The 26586-nt window shown below is 40.3% G+C and overlaps 1 protein-coding gene across 7 annotated transcripts in view; it reads right to left on the bottom strand.

Annotated features, from left to right (window-relative positions):
• tox2 (TOX high mobility group box family member 2) overlaps nucleotides 1-26586 on the bottom strand; it is a 235417-nt gene that overhangs the window by 72564 nt on the left and 136267 nt on the right. For all 7 annotated transcript variants that reach the window (XM_041783960.1, XM_041783956.1, XM_041783958.1 and 4 more), the window contains one exon: nucleotides 19730-19789. In XM_041783960.1, the coding sequence (XP_041639894.1) occupies nucleotides 19730-19789 (60 nt within the window). The remainder of the gene's footprint in view (nucleotides 1-19729; nucleotides 19790-26586) is intronic.

The raw sequence follows: 26586 nt of genomic DNA, 5'->3' as shown, positions 1-26586 counted from the left end.
GATGCTAAACTAAACTGCCGCATGCTTGGTTTCTGTCCGGCGAATGAATGGGACGGGGGGGGGGGACAGGAGAGAGATAGAAAAAAAGTGGGTGAGTCAGGGAAAAAATAATGTCAAAGGCAAACTCTTTCTAGAAAATAAAATCCAGTTATCTCTTTAGCCACAGCTATGTTGAACGAAAGAAAAAAAAACTGCTAAAAAGCTTCATATTTTCATTAAGAGAAAAAAATTGGGAAGAAAATACCAACTGTGCACTGTCCGAAGATGCAGATGGCCTGATTCACCCCAGAAACTGAGTTGATTACTAACTAACCTCCCACCGACTAAAACCAGCCTCCTTAATTGTCCCCTTTTCTTTTATGTCTCCATCCCTCCTTCTCCCTCGTGTATACTGTTCCCAGTGCTCGTCTCACTTGTCAGTCAAGGTCAGGAGGTCACTCTCATCTGATCGCGTGTCAGAGCCGATTAGAATCAGAGCTTTTGTGCCATGTCATATTTCATTATGCATTTGACTCATCTCATGGGTCAGGGGGTCAGTGTGATTTGATTGGATGACAGAAATGATATAATTTGTGTTTAACCCTAGGCTGTATGAGGCTCTGAGTGGCGTACTAATGCATTTTGCTAAGACGGGGCAAGGCCCTCTCCACGAGCGACTAATTTGAAGTGGCACACCGCAGAGTTGAAGGAGAGCCAGAGCTATTGCTCAACATGCCGAGGTTATGAGGGAAGCTTTATCAAATAATAAACACAACCTCCCTTGTACCTCTGTTTCTGTCCGTCTGTCTCTCCCTCACTTTCTTTTTTACTCTACAAACTGATGTGAGTGCACAGACGTTACTCTCCCCTCCTCCCTTTTTTCTTTCTTTATCAATTTGATCCACTGAAAATGTGTCACTGACCCTCTTTTCTCTCGTTTTTTTATTTTCTCTCTTCCTCTCTCTGTTCTGTCTCTGTTTCTTCCTCTCTGTCTAAGAACACTTGATATCGGCGGAGAGAGGAGACTAATGGAGAAGTACTGTCTGCAACAGCCACATCATTATTGCTGAACATTCAACTGGAACACAAACAACATTTAAATAGCTCCCAAATGACAACGCAACATAATAGAATAGACATGTAACAATGGTAAACAATATTTACTGGGTTATTATTCTCAAGAAGATAGAGACAATATTTACTGCTTGATGAATAAATATGTATTTATATCCTAATTCATTTCACAGAACTCTGAACTGACATGCATCTTGCCATCTAAACTGACCTAAGAAGGCTCTGAAACCACATATTTTCATACTAAAACCCAAAGTATGGCATTACATTGAACATGATGAATATATGGTGTGTTTCACATCCATAGCATGTAATGTTATGTATGCTGGAAATGCCCAGATGCATGAGATTTGACAATTTTTTAAGTGTGATACTAGCACATGGGTCATTCCTACATGCCTCACAATGCAGTGGCAATTTGATGGGGCTTGTCAGCCAGCTAACGGGCATCAAAAAACAAAGGCAACTGCGCTGTGATACGCTGAGTAAAATGATACTCAAATAAATGAAGCCTACAATTAGTTCATGCAGGACACAGTAGTCATACGCCCAGTCAGGATCAGCTGATGGCCAGCGGATCCTAATTATCACATCCCAGCTCCCACAGCCAATCACAGCTCTCTTCTCAACACAGCGGCCCATTTGAATATGACACACTCTTCACTAATCCCTGCTTGCATCAGTGCTGATGCACTTTGATGCTGTTGATGGCATAGCTTAACCTCCTCCACTCCAGCCTCCCCCTTTATAGTGCATAGCAATAATAAAGTGATAGTTATACACCTATAGCTTTATTTTGTAATGTTATGATGAAAATCCTTGTTTAAGTCACTTATAATTGAATTTGAGCTCCCCATAACAATTAAACTGTAAAGGTTTACACATTTTTTACCTTTTTTAAAGGTTATATTTGGGGCTTTTAGCCTTAATTTTGATGGGACAGCTGAAGAGAGACAGGATATATGAGGAGAAAGAGTGGGGGGAGACATGCACTAAACAGTTCTGAGATTTGGAATCAACACTAAAGACTGCATCTTTTCCATTTAACGCCATTCATTCGGACTAAAAGGCACAGGGCATGCATCCTTTGTCACATGGAAGTTCAGGGAAAGATCACTGTTATTAGTAGCTGTGTAAGTAGTAAAAGTGTTTGTGTATTGTTACTTTTGATATATTGCACAATCAGAGTGCTAAGCTTGTGCTAGCTTACTTAGTATAGCTCATACTGAAAATTTGCAATAAAAAATCATAGATGATTGGACCCATTTGGCACAGACAGAAAATGCTCCATATATATATCAGGTTATTTCATCATGTATGTATACAGCTTGTGTACTGTTTGCAATGACAGTAAGACCCTCCCACCCCCACCTCCAAGTGGGCCCCATCTGACAGCATTCACTCTTGTTACACTGCTAAGCAATGCATGCATTATTCCTGTGGAAAGCTAAGTTTGTCAATGCAAGCTGCCAGAAGAAAAAAAGCAAAAAAGAATTATCAGTCTGGGTATGAAAAGAAAGCAAGACAGTTCTAAGTAGAGCAGCAAATACACAGATGACTGAAAGCTGCTTTGGAGTATCAGCTAGCAGCTTTGGGAAGGACACCCTTTAATAAGATGCTTCCTCTAGCATTATATTATGGCTTTTTTCTTTGACTTTAGCTCAAGTTAACTTAGCTAGCAGAGTTGCCCAGTGTTTCCAGTCCTGCTCAACATGCCCGGGTTGAGTGCATGCACCTAGAAGACTAGCAGTTGACCTGTTAGCTTAGCTAGTATGCTTAAAGAACATGGTTAAGCTAAATGTTGCAGTATTAGCATGGTGATGGTGATGAAGACTTGTTGGGGTGCAATGTGTTGGCAGTAAATTAGTCTGTGGTTTCAGACACTGCCACAGATTTACCCTCCCATGACAGTATCTCCACCCTCTTTGTCTGAATGTGGTCACTTCATGGTGCAAAACAACATAGTGGCAATTAAAGTTCATGCATCGTTGAGACAAAACTTTAAATTCCACTTCTTTTTAAGTAATATTCCCACTTATGGATTATATGTTGATGATAATCACAGTAACTCCAGTGGATTTTTTTTTAAGAAACACTACTGCCAACTATCCCAATCCAATACAATGACTAGTGTTTCATTTGGTTTGCATCTTGTGTGCAGAAAGAGTTCAAGACCTAGCAGTAGTAATGATATGCAGATGTCACGCTGTGTCAGTGAAAACTCGGCTGTGATCTCCACTAATGCGGTCGAAAAACAAACCATGGGTGCATGAGATCACTCAGGTTTCCCAATAGTCATCTAGAGTGATTGTGATGGGGATGTTGATACTGCTGTGGGTGGGGAGAAGGGAGAGGAAAGAGGGTGGAATGGAGCAGAGAAGAAAAGAGAGGGGGAAGGGATGGAGATGAATCCAACATTTCAAATGAGGACCATAATCAAACTTATTGCCTGACAGGGTGAATCTAGGATTACAATGTTACGCTGGCAGACATGCAGTATTATTTCCAGAGTCCCTTCTGTCTCTTCGTGTTGGGAGCAGCCATGTCTCCTGCAGAGGGACGCCTTTTTAACTTTGCTCTTCTGCACACAACTGTCTGTTCTGCAGGGCTTAAAAACAGCAAATGTTACTTCAACTGCTGAGTAACGACCACACAGAGGCTGCCCGGAGAACTAAGAAAGCCAAAAAACAGCAGCCAGTCAATTGTTTTTTATGTTAAATGGCTCTTGTTTTATCTGCTTTTTTACACTCACTGTCAAAACCATTATTAACACATTGACAATGGTGTTTCTGTGTCTGAATAACAAAACTAATTATTGTTATAAGAACAAGTAAATGGACAAAAAACAGCACAATAAAAGGTTGATGGATCAGTACCCAGTGACTCTAACAATGTTGGAAATAACAAAAGGAGCGCTGATGGCGCAGTCATCCAAACAAACGTGCATTATTCTGAGAATTGTTAGGATCCTGTCACCCACAAATAACTCTGCTCTCCAACAGGAGAAAGTGCATGTGGCTGCTGAGTATGTGCCATTAAATCTCTGTGACAAATGTGTCTACATGCGTTGCTATTTATGAATATTTTTAATGTATCCTTGATTTTCATTTAAATAAAGACTCACACTCAAACACTGCCTGCTCTGTGTGTGGTGTAAGTGTGTGTGTGTGTGGTTCTTAAGTGTCTCCCCTCCCTGGTTCAGAGTCAATGAGGCTGTGTATCGGAGGCTGGCACAGCTGGTGGGAGCAGGAGTCTAACATCTGGACCCTCGTACTCTTGGTGCCATTGTTAATAAGAGGCTGGTGGGGAGTGGAGGGGAGTGGAGGAGACAGCTCTCCAGTGTCAATGAACCTCCCTGTCTCTCACCAGAGCTCAGCGCTGCAGCTCAAACCTGATGCAGCATAAAAAAGGACCTCCAGCTCAGCAGCTATCCAACACTAAGATTTCTGAGATAAATCTTGAAAGGGGGAGTTTAATTGGTCTGAATGAGAAGTTTGAAGCCACATTAGGAGCATGTCTGTAAGGATTGTTTGTTGGTTGTTCGGTCAATCACTTTGGTTCAGACTGACATTTAACAACTGTTGAATTTGCTGCCTCAAAAATAGTTTGTCTGGAATACATCCAATTGTATTTGGTAGTTTATCCCTGGCATTGCCAAATCTTTTTTTTTTTTTAACTTCCACAACTGCTACGTACTTGCCAAAAATTTTGGTTCTGACCATGTAGCAACCTAAGGTGTTGGAAAATGAAGCCAATACATGAGTGCCAACAAAATCCTCAATTGCCACTTGAGGGTGACTGCAAATCTGATCCCATATTCCCAGTTCTTACAACAGAAATATCCATTATTACAGCTTGGCTCAAAAGCAGTTTTGGTCTCTATAGCTTATTCCATCAGAGGTAAACACTGTGTGGGTACTGAATATTAATTGTGGTATCACACATTCATTTAGATTATATTATACCTAAGAGTTAGTCATAACAAGGCATCATTTTTGGTGTCTGATTTCATTTGCAGGGAAGTATATTTTGGCGGTTTGGCAGGTGTCTTAGCTTCACCTACAGTATTTTAATTTTTCTACATTGATCAAAGTTGGTTTGAGTCAGCATATCCAATGTTGTGACTGGGGATGTACTGGCTAAACAATTTCAATGCCTGTCCCTTGGTTGAATGCACCAGAATCCAAGGGGATCTGGCTGCAAACCTCTATTGTGGGACATTTTGGGCTCATCTGTCACAGACCTCTATAATGGGGCGACCTCGACCGTGAAGCAGGACATAACCTATGTTATCCAAGCTGGAACCAGAATGATGTACTGAATGACGCATATTTTCCGCTCACTGTCAGAGCTTACTGTAAGTGGCTAGTTTTCATAACAACAGAATTTTATTAATAACTAAAAAAGCACTCAGAGAGCACAGACCTCCGCCATCAGCCCTATCTCCTAATAGTGAAGAATCCTTTAAAAACATTCCTGGATCCAGACGGTGATCCGGATCACTCCCAAAATCTAATCAGTTCTTCCTTATGCCATTTCTGACATTTACTGAAAATTTCATGAAAATCCACCCATGACTTTTTGAGTTATGTTGCTAACAAACAAACAAACAAACAAACAAACAAACAAACAAACAAACAAACCCACCTGATCACATAACCTCCTTGGCGGAGGTAAAAATGGAAAATTTACTGAGGGGCATAAATTTAATTCTCACAAACCACAAACTAAGGAAAACCAAAAGAAGGTTAGGCTTAGGCACCTGAACTCTAAAGGTTAGGGTTCAGGCTCAATAAGGGTAAGTACATCACTTTCCACGCCATGGTCGAGGTCGCCCAATGGTAGAGCTCTGCATCAGATAAGCCCAAAACGTCCCACCATAGAGGCCTGCAGTCATATGTCTCTTGAATTACTATGGTTAACCTAATTATCTCAGGCCTACGATCCTGGTCAACGCTCTGTCAAAACTATAACAGTCACCTTACATTACTAGCCACTGTAGCTTCAGTTAATGGCTACTACCATGCTGCCATAATCTTATTTAACCCTATGCAAATGACAATGAACTAGTAGCACCAGTAGCATCTTGTAGGAACAACATGGTTTAGCACTTTTTTAACCATCAATAGGATTAGGGTTGGTTTTTACATTTACTTGGCCAGGTAATTCTTACATATAACCAAACAGAGTGACGCCATTCAGTACTGAAATGTTCAAGAAGGACTGAAGGCTGGTTAAGCTTGCTTGCCTTAGCACTGCTAATGTTTGCCACATTCTGCAAAACAACTTCATACTGATTATCAACTGCCACTGTAACCAGTCTTGCATACATTGTGCTCAATTTTGACTGTTCTTTCAGTGTTTTCTGAACTTTAGTCAAGTATGCTTTACGCATTTATCATTTCTGTTTAACCAGATTTGAAATTATTGTCCTAGAGACATCATTAATGGTGACAGCCATTGCTGGGCTTCCTCAAGCCTCTTCAGACACCAACAGGTGATGTCACTGAGATTACGTCCATGTTTTATATAGTATACGGTTCTAACATATAGTGCAGTGGTTCTCAACTTGTCTAGCCCCAGTAACCAACACCACCTCCTTAATGAGCAATCCCAACCCAAGTTACAAAAGAATTTTCACAATCAAATAGATTTAACATTTTTCTTAATCTTATTTGAAACCAAACTTGACTCAACACAAGACAGGAAAACTGCATCATCACAGTAACCCTAAACTGACATGCATGCATACATTGTAGATTTATTCCATGTTCCGTGAAAAGGAGTGCATTTTGGTTGTTCTCTGGATATTTGGAGAGACTAAAACATTAAAATAAGAAAACCAGTTTTGTTCTCCTTAGAGAAAACAAACAAAATGTACTCATTATCATGGAAAAACAGATTTAAATACAAAGCACAACTGTATTTCAGCTTTAGCCTTTCGTATATCAAGGACTTTAAGGCACTGATTTTTTTCTAGGCTCACCTTCGTGACCTACTGAAAACAGCTCTGTGACCCTCTTTAGGGTCCCTACCCACCAGTTGAGAAGAACTGATATAGTGTATAATTCCCCTTCAGGCAACTTTTAGCCCTGCATGTCCAAACCAATCCCCACACCGACCATAAATCTACAGTAAATCAAAGATCACCCTAGTATTCTTTTAACAAAACATTATTGTCTTAATGTGTCAGCCCTGGACTGAACAATGGTGTCTTTGTAATTATCATTTGGGAGGAAGCTTGTTCTGTCAGAGCATCTGTCCATGATACTGTTAAGACCCTTCATTCAAATGGCTGAAAAGAAAGTTCACATCAAACAGAATAGTACATGTCCCATCTGCCTGACTGTATGGTCCAAATCCTTGTCAGAATTTGCCATTTTGGGGTACCTGGTTGGTAGGAGGCTGTAGTTGTATCAGATAGCGACAGAATGTGGAACAAGGCTACATATGGTTAGTGGAAGGGCAGGAGAACTAAGTGTGAAATAAGCACCAGCAGGTTTGAATGATTACAGTCCATGCAGTGACTCAGACTAGGCCAACAGGTCTCCTCTCTACTTGTGCCTCCATGGAAAAAACACATTGCTGTCACAAATTAACATACATTTTTAATGATTTTATGAGAACATCATTCGTGTTGCAGCTGACTAAATAACCGGATGATTTTGGATGAGGATGTTAGTTCATGCAGGAAAAGATAGTCACACACCCAGCCATGATCAGCTAAAAGCCAGCTGATCCTAATTATTGCCCACAGCCAATCAAAGCTCATTCTCTCGATACAGGAGTGTATTTAAATCTGACATCCTCCTCACTAATCCCTGCTTGCAGTAATGCAGATGCACCATGCTGCTGCAGGCATAGCTTATCCTCCTCCACCCCAGCCTCCTCCTTTATAGCATAAATCTTGTTACACCCTCATATTCAGATTCATGCTTTTATGGATTAAATGCTTTGTAACTAATTTAGTTGTACTCAATACTGTCATATTGTCATTGCTTGACTAACCCAGGGAGCATATTTAAAGCACAGCCTTCTTTGCGAAGTAAAACTGTATATCCATTTTGCAATACAATGTTTAAATGTATGATGAGAGGGTTCCTGATTGAACTTTGGTTATGAATTGCTATACAAACAAAGACTGATTGATTGATTACTTTGGAGTGAACCTCTGGAAAATCTTGTGTAAAGGGCCATGAATGGGACACTCCTACTCTTAGAAATTAATGTGCACAATGCAGGGACCAGGTGGTAGGGACAAGGGGGTGTGCTAGAACTAAATTTTGCTTGTAAATGTATCTGAAAACGGGGTAAAACATGAGTTGCACATCTTCTTCTGTACTGTCTTTGATTATTAACCTCACCTATGCAACACAACTAGAGTGGTGCATACAGAAAAAACACAATGTTAAAGGCTTTCTGCCTCTGACACAATAAGACAATATCTCCACTGCTCTGCTTAACCAGTTTAATAATAAAATGAAACAACCTTATTTCAACTTTCTCTGGGCTGAGGAAATAAGTCAACATGGATCGATGTCAGCTTAGAGGGTTTTTTTCGTACCTTGAAGATACTGCATCAATAATTAACAGAGTATTTCTGCTAATGAATCTCAGTTCAATGGAACATTTTCCTCTCTAATAACCCATGGCTTTTTTTCTTCAAGCAGCCTCGAGGGAAAATAAGTTCAAGGCAAAGTTTGTGCATTTCATCTTTAAAGGAGATAGAGAAACTGTGTGGTTGTGGAAAGGCTAAACAGACACTGGCCATTTCAGGTCTTTTATAAAAGTCCGGCATGTGATCGAGCACAAGAGTGAGTGTTTGGTCTCTCATCATTCTCTCCAACGGGGTGAAAGGGCCTACACAAACACATTAAGGTTGCCATTAGTTTCATCTGATCACCTGGGGCAACAGGGGGACGGACAGCTTGGCAGAGCGAGGGCCTTACACAAATATACAGCTGTGCATTTATATGCGCTGCCATGTCAGATGACTATTTCAAACAGAGGGGCTTTTAAACAGGCCAAGAGAGAGTGAGGAGGGTGAGGTTTGGGGGAGTTTCCAAATGACTGTAAAAAGGCCACGGGAGAGAGAGAGAGAGAGAGAGAGAGAGAGAGAGAGAGAGAGAGCTTTCCATCTTTCTGCTGCCGTGACAAATATGCCTGCACATCTTTTTGCATTGTCTCCGCTCTCTGCTTCGTCAGCGAACAGCTATAGAAATATTTTGGCAGGCTGTGCTTTGTTTTCCTTTTCACAAAAGATGGAGTGAGAGAGAGAGAGAGACGAAGAGAGGGAGAGGGAGGGAGAGAAAGACTAGGCAAGAGAAAGAGAGAAAGAGAGAGAGAGAGAGAGAGAGAGGGAGGGAGGTGGATACTGGCTGGGAAAGGTGAGGGGATGTTGTCAGAGATTTTGAGGGATATTTTAGAAAATAAAGATGAGGAAAGAAATGTGGAGGGGAAAGGTGTAGAGACAGGTGTTAGGAGATGGTAGGAAGACAGGAATGAAAGAAAGTGTTGAACAGAAGATAGAGGTTCAACAACTATACCAGTTTTGTTAGTGTTGTCATACTGCCTGAAGAACAATACTAGTTATTGGCAAACACCACGCCCAATAGATTAATCCAAAAACACAACTTTTAATTCCTGAAATATGACAAAATTTACCTTTATTAATTATGCAATCAGTGGTGTAGTAGTGCCTGCATATATGCATATTATGACCTGCCCTTCTCTGCCTCTGATTTGCCAACCCTACATTCTTAAAAAACATCTACAATGGTAATAGGTAAAAACTAGTCAATTAGAGGCAGGGTATGGGGAGTCATTCCCTCCCAATCATACAATAAAATTTTTTTAAATTGAACTGAATGATGTGCATCAGAGGGTATGTAGAAGCTGGTCTACTCCATGGGTAATGAATAGGGATCGACCGATAATGGTTTTTCAAGGCCCATATACCAATATCATTTAGTTCATGAGACCAGTAACTGATATGCATTTCTGATTACATACAAAATGTACATAATGTGGCAAAAGTACAATTGCATGATCAAATAAAATTAAGAACAACAAAGCTTTTGGTCTATCTGCATGAGAAACAGCACAGAGCACACGGTAGCAGCAGGAACAAAGGAAGTGATACCATACAATCCATGTGTCAGTGGTGTCCACGCTTAAGCAATGATTGGCTAGTATTCATGTGACATCTAGAAAAAGTCTGAACAATATATCTAAGAGTTATGACAGTTTCTGTCTTCTGGCAGTTTGCAAATAAAACAGTACAACTTTGAATGTCCGCTACGGCCATATTCTTTGACAACTGCAAAATTATCAATCTTCAACATGTGTACAAAGCTGATCAAATTTTGAGATGACTGAAACCCCAAGGATAAGTTTATAAAAGTATAAAATATTAATAAATTTGTGCTATCAGTCGCACTTTTCAACTGTCAGTGGGTTTTACAAATTCAATCCAATAAAAAGTGTCAAAAAACGCTGACTATAACCCTTCAGTGTTCAATTATTTGGAAAAAAAAATGCTTTTTTTTCATTCCATGAAAAGTGGTGATTTTGGAGATATGAGGTTTTGGATCAACGGCTGTAAAATGCATGCCAAATATCCAAAGTGTATGAGAAAGTCCCCCCATAGGAAAATTTCAGAGGGGTGCTATTGGGCCATTTTGCCATAGTTATCTGCAAAATCTAAACCATCAATTCTTTCACCAGCCAACATGCCAAGAACATGCCAAATTTGGTGAGTTTTGGGATGTAATCAAGCCTCCAAATTGTTCTGGAGAAAGAAGAAGTCACAGTCACAATATCTCTAGTAGAAGAGAGAGGGAAATTTGTGAGATTGGACAAGAATTGAAGAAGTGGTGGGAAATATGAGACCGTTTATCGAGTTTATCGAGTCAGCGACTGACTCGATTCTTTGAAAAAGCATAACTTGTAAAAATCTACATTCTAAAGAGTTAATATTATTTCTTTAAATGATGTCTTGGCACACATTAATGTAATAGATATAACAGTTTCTGTCTTCTGGCAGTTTGCCAAAAGACTGATACAATTTTCAACATCCACTATGTCAAGATGTCTTTATTAAGCTGACTAAATTTTTACCATGATTGGTCAAAAACCAAAGGATATGTTTGTAAAAGTACAAAGGCTACAAGATGCTAAAATAAGACCATTTTTCAAAATTTGATCAATATGGCTGACTAGCTCTTGAGTTTTAAATTTGGCTGCAAGATGATCTTTTGTAAGTCCTTGTTTTTGTAAATAGCTTCAGGCCAAAACAAAGTATCTCCATTTTTATCATTTATTCATTTTTCCGAAATCAGTGCTATTTATCACCCTTTACATTGGTCAGTGGGTTATACAAATTTAAATGCAATAAAAAGGGGAAAATTATTTGGAAAAATACAAATTTTCCTCCATGAAAATGGTGATTTTGGAGATATGAGGTCTTGGCCCAGTGGCAGCAATATGCATTCCAAATATCCAAAGTATAGGAGAAAGTACTCTCTATGGGAACTCTTGTGAAAATTTCAAAGGGTTGCACAATTGCAATCGTCATCAGCAAAACAACTAAACTATCAAATGTTTCACCATGCAGTCATGATGCACGAGCCAAATTTGGTGAGCTCTGGGACGGTTCAAGCATCCAAGTTGTTTTGGAGGGAGAATAAGTATCGCATCTATATTAGAAGAGAGAGGAAAAGAAGTAGTGGTGGGAAATATGAAGCTCTGGGAGGTTAATCAAGTGAGGTGGCATAAAGAGAGGGGCTGACAGGCGATTGGGAAGATTGGGGTGTCGAGCAGAGCTATGGCACAAAGTAGGAGAATCAATCGGAAGGGGGGTTGAAATACAGGGGAGGAGGAGCCTGCCACTCATGTCCCTCACTCCAGTCTAAACAGCGGGAGGAAGCTGTAAATCAGACTAATGTGGCCAAGCTGTAATTCAGACCAGCAGGGCCAGGGCGCTGGCGCAGGGACCCTGAACGGCGGGAGTTTACAAAACGCTGCCGCGAGGCTTTAATCAGTGCAACGATCCGAAGATACCGTCTCCCCCAATCAGCGGGCTTCCTGTCAGTCACACAAGACTGAACCCGACCAATCAGGCTCCGCTGAGGGTCCAGACGGGCCGGCTGGGCTTTGGGCTGCTGCCAAACAAGAAATTACTCATCTAAACTGGAAAGGTGGAATGGGCCTTTAATTCAGAGCGAAGAGGGACGAGGTGATAGATTTGTCAAAGGTTGAACATAAAAGACTCCAGGATCATGTTCTACAATGGTTCATCGGAAACATATGGGAGAAAGATAAGAGACGCAGGGGAGCTGTGGAGGAGGACTTCATCGAATTTATCAGATAAAGTTTCTGCAAGTTTAAGCCCTGAAAGCATGTGACAAATCTGCTAAAATTTGTCGCACACCAAACCTCTCATTAAAACCTTTCAGAATAACATAAAAGCCTCATTAAAAGTTCAGTCAATCTGTTTTATCAACTTAATAATAATCACATCTGCTTGCTGCCATCTGAAAAACTTTCCATCTATTCTACAATCTGTCTCTTTTTCTCAGCCTCACATATCTGCTGTTGGCACCCAAACACCTCTCTAATTACAATTACAACACCCAAGGGTGCTTGGTGCAAACCTTGCCAAGAGTAAAAAATTTAAAAAAGGAAAACTAAGGCGAGAAATAGCATCAAGCTTACTGTTAAAACATCGTTTGAACTCCCTGCATGTAAAACAGGCAGATAAACTTTAAAAATTACCGGATGCCTTTTCATACCTGTGTTTTGCTCAAAGAGGGAAAGAGAAGGGCAATGCATTAACTTAAAAGTGAGTGGAAAAATGCAAATGTAGTCCACTTTATCATCAGGCATTAAAACAGAGCCTTTCAACTTGGTAATCCATAACATTTCTGCTTTGATGCTCAGGAAACGTCCACGGTTTGATGGTAAAACTGAGCTGGATTCTGCTGTAACAGTCGTACTGGTGTGACTGGCGGGGCTACACACAGACACGCACACACTGTGCATGTTAAAACCACATGCAGCGTCTTGGCAGCAAAGACGCTACAGCGGCAGCCAATCAATAAAACCTTGTTACGCTAATTGCAAGATCATAATCTCCGTTCCTACTTCTGCTGAATATCCAAACAGTCACTCCATTAGCCGAATTATTCCCCTGTGCAGTTTCTCCATCTCCCCTCCTCCTCTCTCACTCCTCCTTTCCATTTGCTCCTTCATTTTTTCTCTGACATATTTCTCTCAAACAGCAGTTTTTGCTAAATGAATTCATAAGTCAGGGAGAAAGACATCAAAGCAAAGCATTGTCAAGGTAAAGTGCTGATGAAGTATACCGTTTCTTTCACTTTACTGCTGCTATGAGAAGGTATCTCTCTACAGTGTATTATCTTTGATCACATCGCTTCGTTTCGTACCAGCAAGAGAAATCCCATGGCAGGTGAAGGTCTTATTCTAAAGAAAACCTTCAGAATAAAAAAAAAGGTCTTCCACTTCCCAGTGTTGAGAGTTTGTGTCTTTTTTGTGCTCTAGAGACGCATCAAACCTCTGTGAAAACGCTTGAACGAGACATAGATCCTTGTCGTCGACTTCTACTCTTTTCTACATTGTTGCCAGAACGATGGTCAGTGGCCACAGGGGCAGACAAAGAGCTTGTTGATGCCAAGACCAGGGTCTGTGACCTTGTCTTTGTATCACTAACACTTTGTCACTCTGCTGGAGGGGGGAGAGAGAGGGAAGACAACTGGAAGAAACAGTAGCAGGGTCAGACTGCGATGCTCATGGGAACATCGATATGACAATGGCGCTGACCCCGTTTCCTTGTGACTCATCACGAGAACGTCTAAGCATGTCCTTATCTGATGCTGTAACTTGGCCGGAGTTACTCAATAGGGCTTACGTCTTATATGAAAGCACCTTATGTATGAAATTTATATAGGTGATCCAGATTTAATAGAGCGGTAAAATGAGGAGACTGAAGTGAGAGACACACTTTCATGTAGTTTGGAGGTGGAACCGCTGACCCAAATGCATTTCAATTCAACGGGGGGTAAGAGAGATGAAGGAAACATACTGAGAGAAAGAGTAAAATAGAGAAAAGACAGAAAAGTGTAGAGATAATAAAGCAGCAGGCAGAGAAAAGTGAGCTTAAGGCATTTGTTTTTATTTGAGATGGAGAATAATGCAGCTACTGTATATACCGTTTCTTGAAGAATAAAACTAGTTAATAAAAAATCACCCCCGCAGCAATCTCATTCCTCTGTTATTCTAACCAACTCCATATTTTATCACAACAACACAAGCATAAACATATTAACAGGTTCTAAATGTGTTTTCAGCTTCACTTTAATCAATCAAACACCCAAACCTATGAAAAAAAAGCTTGCTTGTGAAGAATATGTGCTACGCTATCAGTCTATCCTTTTATCTTTTAATGCACATTTCTAATATGTTTTCGTAGGAAAAGATGCAACACGTACATTAAATACGAAGAAGGCTGAAAAAATTATTAAAGAGCTGTAAAAGCTTCTGTTTTCTGGCAGTTTGCCAAAAAATCAGTAAAACTTCAACCCTTTGCTACGGTCATACTTTTTAACATAAGCAAAATCTTTTAATAACATTTAATCTTCATGGCATCTATATTAAGCTAACAAAACTTTGAGATGATTGGTTGAAACCCCTAGGAGAAGTTAAAATGAGGCCTTTTTCAAAATGTAATCAATATGGCTGACTTGCTGTTGGGTTAAAGCATGGCTGCAAGAGGATTTTTAGTAGGTCATGACTTAAATATGCATGCCAAACCCCTACAGGGATCTTTTTGTGAGAATTTTACATGGAGACTATTTAGTAATTTTGGAAAAGTCAGACGCAAAACAGAAAAACAGCTAAATTTTCACTGACTGGTGGAAAGAGGTCGGGAAGGAAGGACGGGAGGAAGGAAAGAAGGAAGGAAGGTACGAAGAATGGCAGATAGGAAGGAAAGCAGAAAAGAAGGAAGGCAGGAAGGATAGATGAAGGAAGAAAGAAAGGAAGGAAGGAAGGAAAGAATGTAGGAAGGATGGATGGAAGGAAGGAAGAAAGGAAGGAGGGACGGACGGAAAGCAAAAGGGAACAAAGGAAGGCAGGATGGAAGGAAGGGAGGGAGGACAGAAGGAAGGTAAGAAGGATGGCAGAACAAAAGAATGAAAGTAAGGATGCAAAGACAAATTGCTACAACTAATAAATAATCTATCAAACAAAATTTTCCTTACTTATTATGCTTACTTTAAATCTGTGAATCTTTATGGTTCATATCACTTCTGCCTTTGGTTTACAAGTTAGTCTGCTTTGCTTTCATACCATCAACAAACGGCACCAGGGTTTTGTTTTTTGGAAGTAAACCAAGAGCCCTGTTTTTAAGTGGACCAGAGTTTGGCCCACACAAGAGTTGGAATGAGCTTTTACATCACTCCAAACCAACCGGACTATCCAGGGAAATGGACCAGAGTTTGTTTAAAGTGGACCAAACAGCTCTCATCAATGGGCCATAAAAAGTCATACTTTCATTCAGGAACACTCGTCATACATTCAACCATTTTATTGCAAAACAATATACAGTTTTTTTCTTGTTGGAGACAAGACTGCTCAAAAGATGCTCCCTGGGTTAGTCAGGCAGTAACTTTGACTTTTGAGGGAGGGCATGGTTAGAAACTCCATATGGATAGATACATAAATGAAAATGTGTATTGAATACAATAGAATTAGTTCGAAATCATTAATCCATAGTAGCATGAATCTGAGTATGAAAGTGAAACAGCTTTATGCTATAAAGGATGAAGCTGGGGTGGAGGAGGTTAAGCTGCTAGCAGCAGTGAGGTGCATCAGCAGGGATAAGTGAGAAGTACGTCATATTTAAATGGACCGCTGTGTTGAGAGAAAGAGCTATGATTGGCTGTGGGAGGAGATAATCGGGATCAGCTGGCCATCAGCTGATCACAGCTGAGCATGACTTCTGTGTCCTGCATGAACTACCCCTAAGCTTCATTTCATAGGCACCGCTCTCGTCATGGTACATTGTACCTATTCTAAGCAAGTGCTTACTGAAAAACAAAAATATAATGTGAACCTTTATGAAACAGCATGCTCACTAAAAAAGCTTTTCTGGGTGTGCTGTTGATGTGTTCCCCTACAACGTGCTGCACAGAGATATCGAGATGCTGCTCACAGCTGGATAGAATTTCAAACTTATAGTGGGTGGATGTGAAGCCTTTCCAAAAACACTTCAGAAAACAAGAAATAACTTTTAAATGATTAATAACATCTTGTTGGCTGTTGGATTTTTCAGTCTTAGGTTGACTGGGATCTAAAGGTGTATTTTATAGTATGATTTCCTGTACTACAGCCGAGTTAATCAATTTGAACTTGAATTTCCCATTGAAAAGATCTTTCTCCAGATGTTTTACCACCAATCATAACACAGTGCGTACATTAAAGCAGTCTGCTCTAGAGTGGGGTGTGATATGTGGGTCATTATAATGGCAAAGGCTGTAAATCTGTGCATTTTATACTCCACACAAACCTGAAGTATTAAGAATTTTACAACGCATGTGGAATTTTTTAAATTATTCATCTACTGTCATTGTGAATGTGGACATAGTACGTCCATAAAATCTGCTTAGAATCACTTAAAGCACGGCTAAAGAGGTGCATTTCAGTGACTTTTCTGTTTCCTCCGTCTCTATGTTTTGTTGTCTGAGTGCGCGTCCACCCCTCAGGCCCTCCCTGATTCTAGCTGTCAGAGGGAAGGAGAGGCTAAACTTGGTGAAGCGGAGAATAGAGCAAGGCACATGTCAAATATGAGAGGATCTTGAGTAAACAAAGTATAACACAGAGCAAAGCAAAATCGTCTCTCATCCCATCACCGTCTTTCACGCTATTTCTCTTCCTCTCTTGCTACCCCACCTTTCACTTCCCCTTCTCTCTCCCTTCTTCTATCTTCTATGCCACATTTGCGATGTTTTATCTGTCCCTCAGTAATTCAGCAAAAACACTGTGCACATCAGCAGGACTTGTAATCAGTCAATCACCACTGCAGTAAAACTACACGTGCAGAATTGAAATGGCCGATAAAAGCAATAGTTCTTGAGATTTTTCAGACAGCCAAGTACCAAAGCATGAGAAATCTGTCAGATTACAGCACTATCCTCCTGAAAATCACTCAGTGGCAGATATATTTGTTGTCAGAGTTATCTAAATGAACCTAAGGAATCATGTACAAGAAGCAGAACATGCAGCTCTGGTTCAGAGACTGGGCCTGCAGCCATTCTTTAACAAACCAGAGCATTAAGAAATTAAGCAAAACAGCAAATGCAAGAGAAACACGCAAGTACGGCAGCCTGTGGGTCGCTTCTAATAATTGCAATCGACGGGGACAAATTCTCTGCTCTCCTGTGTATGTCAGATGGGCTTATTCCCAAACTCCACAAATCCCCTTGTCCAAACACAACCATATGGTCTCCCAGTTGTTGCGACCAGCTGTGCTACAGTGTATCTGGCGCAGTTGCCATGTAGTGCTGAACGGCGCTGACTGACTCCCCCTCCATTCGGACTTAATAAATCCTCTGCAATGAGGCCAAAACTCACTCAGAGCAGAGCAGCCATCTCTGCTTGGCTTTTACCAGAGTGAAACCTGTGTGCACTGAGGATGATTGCATGATTCAAGTAATAATCAATTAGAAATTTATGATGCAAAATGGCAATAAATGTTGACATCGTTGCCTGGGATCTGGATTTGTTTGTTTTTTTGGCAGATTTTGACTTCCTGATTTTCCCCATTTGCCATAAATGCATTTCTAATATAGATCTATCTAGCAACCTGTCCAGGAGGGTTCACTGTCTGCAGCCCAATTCATGCTGGGAGAGATTATATTTTTGGTTTTAAAATGTAGTGTTAAGTTGTATTCAAATTGAAAACCTTTAAAGCTCTAGTGAGGAGTTTTTAGTTGGCTAGGGAGCATTATGAAATAAACATTGACACCTCTTTACGACCTAGAAAAACAAAAAGACCCTGGCTGAAAAGACTGAATACTTGTAGTCTAAATGATTTTAAATGTCTGAAACCACTGCCAGAGGGTAAGTGTCGGAAAGAGATAAACATCACACCACAGAAACAGACATTATTTATATTTTTCCCAGCGTAGATTCAGAGTGAACAATCAATTTGACCATTAAAGACAGCAAAGGGAGAGCAGGAAGAACTGATTAGATTTTGGGAGTGATCCAGATCCCCGTCTGGATCCAGGAATTTTTTAAAGGATTCTTTACTATTGGGAGATGGGGCTAATAGCGGAGGTCTGCGCTCTCCGAGTGCTTTTCTAGTTGATCTTATTTCATTTTTATCTAATTAATCCATTTATTTCAATAGGAGAGAGCACATTAATGAACTTAAGCATAAAAGACAACAGTAAACATGCCAGAATTAGCAAATCTGCTAATTTATGTACATCTGTAGTCCATCTGCTAACACATAAAGGGACACGACAACAATACTGACAGCGTGCAAACTCATATGTGCATGTTGTAAAGTGCTTTTTTAAGTGCAAGGACTCATGATCCAAATGTGTGTGTGTTGCAGACACACATCAAGTACCACAATTTATACAAAAAAAGAAGCTTATAGTAGTTAAAGCAGCAGTAAAAAATGAGATGAAACAATGTTGTTGACCTCATCTACTTCTGCCGCCTGGAGCGGACCAAGACAAGACAGTCTGTCCCCACTGTCTCTTCATAGTTTCTGTCTCTATCTATTGTCGCCAGAAAAGCCCTGAAATCTGAATACTAACTAATGTGGTTATTCGTGAAGGTTCAAGCATGAGCCTGCAAAAAAATTCTAGAATTTTTTGCAAATCCATCTTTTGCACGTTTTAATGGTTATTTCTATGTATATATGCCATTCTGCTGGCTTTGCTCTGGTGATGTTTGTAAAGCTTTACAGAGTCTAATGCCATGCAATTTTAGTTTAAAAGTGTTTTTAATATGTGGTTTATTGTAGCATGCATCCTTGGCAGATTCTTTGTTGCCCTTCGGGTTGCATGTAATGGAGATTCAACTGAGAAAGAACTAATAAAAATGTTGACAGGTGTACTTGGCCTTTATTTAACCATATTGAGGCTTTGAAGTGTGTTTGTAAGTGCAGAGTATTTAACCCAGGAAGAGTCTTTGTTGCCAACTAACAATCCAGGTTCAATTAAAATCTAAAATTCTATAGGGGAAGCATTTATAAGAGAGAGAGAGAGAGAGAGAGAGAGAGAGCGAGCATTTAGATTCAAGGTTAGAAAAAGCTATTCAGTAATTTTTTCCCATTCACATCCATATTAACATTCCTGAATATTTCAGCCATACAGTGCAGAATGCAGAGAGTAATGATGGGTTTGATGAAAGCATCAAATGTGGATGACCATTTTTAAAGTCTAGTTGCTTTTCTGCTGATGCAAACTGATGTACGACTCTGTGGTTGTTTCAGTAACAACAATCTGTCGTCCATCCTAACAAGCCTGAATGATGGTGGAAGGAAAATGGCTCTGCAAAAGCTCAGCCAACAGCCACCGCGCTGCTCGGATGAAATAAGAGGAAAAGAGAAGGTTTTCCATTAGGGGTAATTTGGACTCACCTGGTTTGGCGGGAGGAACTCGTGGTTGTTTTCATTCATGTACATGTTGTCACCATCAAACTGTGGAGAGAGGAGACAGAGAGGAATGAGAAAACAGTGGCAGACACACAACATCAGGGACAGAAAACAGAGATTTTCAGTCACTCAGAGGAGAAAGAGTGTAACACAGAGGCCTAATGACTGCGAGTCCTCGGCTTATAGACCTCTTTGCTCTGGTGGATGTCAGTAATTACAGTTCATTAGAGACACATATAATTAGGCCCTGTCAAAGCTCGTGTAACTCGCACTCTTCGTCTCAGTTTGCCTCGAAGCCTGAGACCGTACGTGTGCGCCCACCTAACTGCTGTGATCCCAAGGGTGTCACACGGCAGTAGAGGGTGATAATCACAACACCGAGAGTCCAACACTTGCCCCCAATGGCTATCTGTTTAGTAAGTCAGCTAACAAGTTGGCTAGTCAGATCAAATCAAAGGCAATACTCGCATTATCAAACCGTATATGACAGGTAAGTCAGCCAGGAGTTGACCCAGAAATTGATTTGCTGTGCCGTGCAGTTTGCAGCTACTGGAATTTCCAGGGACCTACTTTCTGTGTTTAATTTAGACACAAAGACAAGAGCTCTAGATGATTTCTGTGAGAATCACAGTTTTTGGAAGCTGTGGGAGGCTCGTGTGTCTCAGTCTGATCCACATTATAGTTCAAGTATTTCATAAAGGCAAGCAGTAAAACATAAGAAAAGGCATTGCCAGGTTTTTAATTTAAATCAGTCAACCATTGGGCAAGGCCACCCATAAAAGGGGGCTAAAGGGGAGGGCTTTCTGGGGCCCAGCCAAGTGGGGGGCCCATGGAGTTCAGCAAAATCATGGACCATTGTAAAGTTAATCTGTGATAACCATATTTTCTCTTTTATAATAATAATATAATATTTTATCTTGAATAATAACCACCCTTTTCAAAGCAACAATTTATTTATTTATTTATCCTGTAGTATACAGCTTTCTTCAAGCCCCCTTTTATTAATAATTAATGCAAACAATGCCAATGGGTATAATAAACTATATCATTTGGAAAGTAAAGTCAGATTTTAAAGCCAAGCCATGATGTGCACAAATTTCAAGATGCCAGAGAATGAAGAAGAAAAAACTGAGACAACTTTAAGTGAAAAATATTGAATAACGGCCAAAATGGCAAAAAAAAAATGTGTATAAAGTGGTGTAAAGGGGTTACAAGTAGCTAAAATGGGCTTAACAAGTAATGAAAAGCAGTCATCAGTGGCAAAAATGCACGTAAAAAGGAATGAAAAGGGGCTCAAATCAGTTAAGATGAGTTTAAAAGAGGCAAAATAGACATAAAGTGGCAAAAATGGGTTACAAGGAAATGGAAGAAAATTGGCTAAAAGTGGCAAAAATGGAATAATAGAGGAAAAAAAAGAAAGTGGCAAAACGGCTAAAGGGGGCAGAAAAAGTGATGAAAAGTGTTTAAGAAAATGACAAAATGGGATGAAAGTCACAAAAGTGGAAAAATAAAGGTTAACAGAGGCCGGTAGTAAAACAGATAGAAAACATGGGGAAATGGGATTTTATGAGAGGCAAAAATGGTTTAAAGTGACAAAATGTATTAAAAGTGGCAAAACTGGATGGAAAGTGAAAAAACTGGATTAAAATAAGTAGTGAATAAAGGGCCAAAAATGGGCATAAAAAATGATTAAAGGGGCATAGATACATAATTTTAACATTTGAAACAAATAACAGTTTGGCAAAATTTTCAGCTCCAAAATGGCATAGCTGCAATGCTAGCACCAATGCTACTGATCCAACACACATATAATTATACATCACTAAATCTCAACTGTTGAGGGCCCATTCTCTGGGTTTTTCTAGGGCCCAGCTAACTCTGGCCTGCCAGTTGGTACCGGTTAAGCTCAGATGGTAAAGCAGAAACCTGATTCACAGGACTACACTGCTGGTTGCACCAGCTGCAGGTTCAACTCCTGACTCTGACACTGTCTGGTTCACGTCATCACCCACTCTCTCTGCATCTGTCCTATCTTAAAAAGGGGAAAAAAGCAACAAAAATAACCTAATAGAAGAGTGACCAAGATATAAACTCTTTTGAATATAGGCCAGTAACATGGCTGACTGATCTCAAATCAACTATCTCGTAGCCTTTCAAGTCAGCCTATTTCCATTCCTACACACCAAATACCAATGGTCTAACACACCTGTTCGTGTTGCATAAGGACGCAAAAATACCCAGAAAGGTTGCATGACATAAACCAGCCTTTTGCCCAGAAGTTATATAAGTTCATCCATGGCCATACTGGAAACGCAGAGAAACTTCTATTAGTGACTATGTAGAAAGATCAACTAAGATCTCCTGGGTTGAAGGTTTTTGGCAATGAATAGGGTAAAAAGCACAAGAACAAAAACCAAGAAATTGGGAAACCAGCTCTAAGCATTACTGTGAAAATATTCTGTTACTGTTTTATCCAATCCCATGTTTCCTCAGCTTCAACTGCATTGATGTTACACAGCCAGTTAGAAACTGGAATTAGAGGAAAACTGTGTCTGCTATGCAATTCTGTACGATATGTAACAGACAACACCTTGGGCATCCATTTGAGACGCACAAAAACTGCTGGGTTAGTTTGAATGATATGCCAAAGGGGCATATTGAAGCATCTGTATTGGATGACCTGGGATACAAATGTACTGGAAACACAAGCTGCTTCTGATATGACACTCAGTGATTTGGTTGACAAGTAATTAATCAACCTTTCCCACACCCTCCCAACCAGTCACCAAGCTTGAGATCAAGCCAGCCTATTCCCAGTGGTATCCAATAGCATCCAATGGTAATAACTAGCATGAAACAAGTCTTTCAACTGCCATGAATAAAACTCATCTACCCATCCATTTTCCACACTGCTTATCCTGCTGAGGGTTGCAAGGGCTGTACCTGGTCGGGTTCACCCTGGACTGCTCACTACTCAATCATAGGGCTTGCCAGGATTCAAATCAGGAACCATCTTGCTGTGAGGCAAAAGTGCTAATCCCCCTACCAACTTGCAGCCCTGAATAAAAACTCTTCTGAGGCAAAACTTGAAACTTTCAACATAGCTAAAATATCACTTAAGTCTGCCATAGGATTGGAGGTCTGAGGGGACAGATTAGGCAAAAAAAACCCTCCTGGAATCCACTTCCATTCATAACTGTCATCAAACATTCTGCTGTAGTCTAACTAAACTCTGCCTTTACCCAAACTTTAACTATGATCTGATTTTACCAAGCCAATCATTTGTCTTTAATGGTGTGCTAAACTACAGGAAAGCTCCTTCCCATGTGCCTCTGTGTAATACCTGACAGACACAAGAGTGTTAATTTATTAGGGAAGCTCAGCGTTAGTTCATGCAGGACATGGTAGTCATATGCTTAGCCAGAATCAGCTGATAGCCAGCTGATCCCAATTATTATCCTTTTGTAGGGGGACAACAGTAACTAAGTCTGAACCAGCTAGGTCAAGTCAGGGAACGGGTCAAAGTTTAGAACTGTTTTGGTTTCTTGTGAAAGTGCCAGTTAATGTCCCAAGCACTGACAAGGTACCCTTGAGCAAGGAACCAACCACCCAGTTGCTTAAAGACTCTTTCTTGTGCAGCAGCATTCATGTGCTAGCATCTTGTCATTAGTGCATTTGTGCATGTGTTTGTCACCCTTGCCTATTTGTATGTAGCATGTTTGACAAAGCAATACCAGAAGTTGGCTTTCTTTATCCTCACTGGGATTGATAGGATTTTCTTCTGTCTCTGAATGGGATGCCAATGCACATGTAAAGAATGAATTTGCCATGATACCAGAATCCAAACCTTGATACCATTCTTGTAGAAATCAAAGCATGTTGATGGCATATACTGTACATACCACAAACAAATATATGTTTGTCCCAGGCACCAAAAACTGGTCATTTTTTGCCTTTAATTCCTGAAAATTGCAGGTAAACTCGAGTTTATTTTTGCAGTTTAGACTCCACTTTCTTGCATGACAACTGTTGGTGAAAAATATGGCCAACCAAAAGTCTGCAGTTATCTTAAGCTTCAGCATTGATACTAGAACAACTGAGATTGTATTGTTTAGAATAAGTTTACACTTATTCGAAGGTATAAGTTACAAAAATTATGACAACCCTAGTCAAACTATCAGCATCTGATATCCTAGTTCAAAATAACAATGGTTACAAAAGCTATCAGTAGATTGGCCAACCAATGATTAATCAACCCTTTTCGAACCGTGCCACCCAGCCTGCATTCAAGCCCACACAGACTCCAAGAGGTGAGAAATGCCGTAAGCATTTTAACACTGTGCCAGAAAGAAGAGGACAAGGAAACCCTGCGAATTCAGACCTCAGAAACACTGAGCTTAAGACGCCTAAAGGAGAGGCTTATAGGACTGGAGGAAAGGTGACATTTTGAGGTTATGGGAATTTGAAGGCGAGGGTGTACCCCCAAGCTAATGGTGAAGGAGTGGGGTAGGGATCATGAGTAAGTGGGAGGTACAGTTGGAGAGATTCTGGAGGAATGGAGGGATAAAGAGAGAGAATTAAAAACAGAGGGTGAGGACAGAGAGCATGAATGAAAGAGTCAGAGGGTAGGAGGAGGGTGGTGGTAGCAGCAGCAGTAGCAGCAGCAGCAACGATAGAGCCTGTGGTTGTTCTGGCTGTAGTGTGATTAACACTGGGGTCACAGCCAGAGGCCGCAGCTTGAAAGACACAGGCGTATAAACATGCACACTGACACTCCCAGAGGCCTTCCTTGCTGCCCCGTCTGACACTATTTGGCACCGGCCATTTATGAGGAAACTAAACACACCTCAAGACCACTGGAGGAGGCAGACATGAATAACTGCTGCCACTGTACGGTCAAAGAAAGGGATGGATGTGTGCCTACTTTCACTTCCTAGGAGGGTCGTCCAGCTCTTGACAGGGACCAAAAATGAGCCAAAATCTATTTTTGGCTGACCGCTGAGATCAGCCCTACACATGGCAATGTCTGTGTCTAAGTCTGTGGGTAAGCAACTGACTGAGTGAGTGACCCTTTTGTATAAGCCATAAATTACAGAGTTGCATTAGATTGTACTGAATGCTGTCGGTAATGTCTGTCTCCACTGTGTTAACTAGATTAATCAAACAGAAATAAAGGTCAGAGGATAAAATCATGTATAGACCCGTTTTAGAAGTACAGGTGCATCTCAAAAAATTAGATGCAGATGGCCTGAAGACCACTATCAAAGCAACCTGGACTTCTGTTACACCTGAGCAGTACCATGGGCTGATTGCCTCCATGCCACACCACATTGATGCAGTACTTCATGCAAAAGGAGGTCCAACCGAGCATTGAGTGCATTGAAATGGACATACTTTTCAGAAGCCTGACATTTCTGTTTAAAACATCCATTTTTTATTGATCTTATGTAATATTCTTATTTCTTGAGACACTGAATTTTGGGTTTTCTTATCTGTAAGTCATAATCATCAACATTTCAAGAAATAAAGGCTTGAAATATTTCACTCTATGTGTAACAAGTCTATATGATATATGGGTGTCACTTTCAGAAAAGAGTGACAAAAAATATTGAACTTTTCATGATATTCAAATTTTTGAGATGTACCTGTACATTAGTGAACAGTGTCTCGCTTAAGCTCTGTTAACTATAGCTAAAGCTACCGTAGCAATGCTATCTACTTAATTAGCACTACTACGTGAGCTAATGTAGCTTTGTTAGTTTTAGCTAAAGCTCAGGAAGGGAGCCACAGTTTGGATAACTTATTCTAAAACAGGTCTAGCTTCAAAAAATGTAGCATAAGCTAACATAGCTAAAATAGCTATGTTAATATAGCTAGCTTTAGCTCTAGCTACAGTAGCTATGTGTCTACATTACCTACATAGTTTATGTAGCTAACATAGCTTTGTTAGCTTTAGCTTTAGCTACATTAGCTGAGTAAGAGTGTTTCTATGGAAAACAAGCTTTTTTTCCTGTCAGCAGACCATTTACTCGGCTTTATTAAATGTTTTGTAACTAAGTTTTTTTAAGCCAGGTGTTTTACTTTTAACTTTAACCTTAACCCTTACTCTAACCCTAGCTGGAAGTAGCCTTTAATCCTATTTTATTTTGAAAGTTTTAGCATGTATTTCCATGGTGGCGTCTTACAGTTGTGGTCTGCAAGAGTGGGTGTCTGAGAGCTGTGGTCTGCAGCCAGACTGTCTTGGAAATATTAGAAAAAGCCTGTCGCAAACACTGTCTCAAACTAACTTAAGATCAACCTAGAAACAGACGAAGTTTGAGGGTGATTTAAAAATTTAAGAAATTTGGGATGCAATTTGTCCTTAAAGAGGTGGTGGTGGGCTATGGTGCTAGACCAGTTGAGGACCACACCTCTAGTGTACACTTAGGGAACTGCAGTTGTTTGCATTACTCTGCTTTACTCTGAACATTGTGTGTGTTTCACAGCTGGATTAAATGCTCAACTTCGTATGCAGCAAGATGCCGACATGATGTTATTTTGGACCTTAGGGCCACTGACTCATTGAGACGAGATTGTTTGGTACCATTGTTGTTCTGTTGTTTAATATAAACCCTTTGGGAGATTTTCCGCATGTAAAATGCTGTTACATTCCCCTAGGATCAAATTTTCTTTGATTTCTTTTTCTATCTTTTACATGTTAGAGTCAGAACAACGAACAAACGTCAGTACAAATGCTATTCCTTGCAGCATTGTTCAATTTGAAGCACCATTGCTATCCCCACATTATCATTCAGCCTCTGATGGAACAGTTACTTTGAGTGCAGTGATTTCTCTCTGATAGC

This window comes from Cheilinus undulatus, linkage group 3 (assembly GCF_018320785.1).
Source record: "Cheilinus undulatus linkage group 3, ASM1832078v1, whole genome shotgun sequence".
Taxonomy (NCBI): Eukaryota; Metazoa; Chordata; class Actinopteri; order Labriformes; family Labridae; genus Cheilinus; species Cheilinus undulatus.
This window is presented reverse-complemented; position numbering and strand designations above follow the sequence as displayed.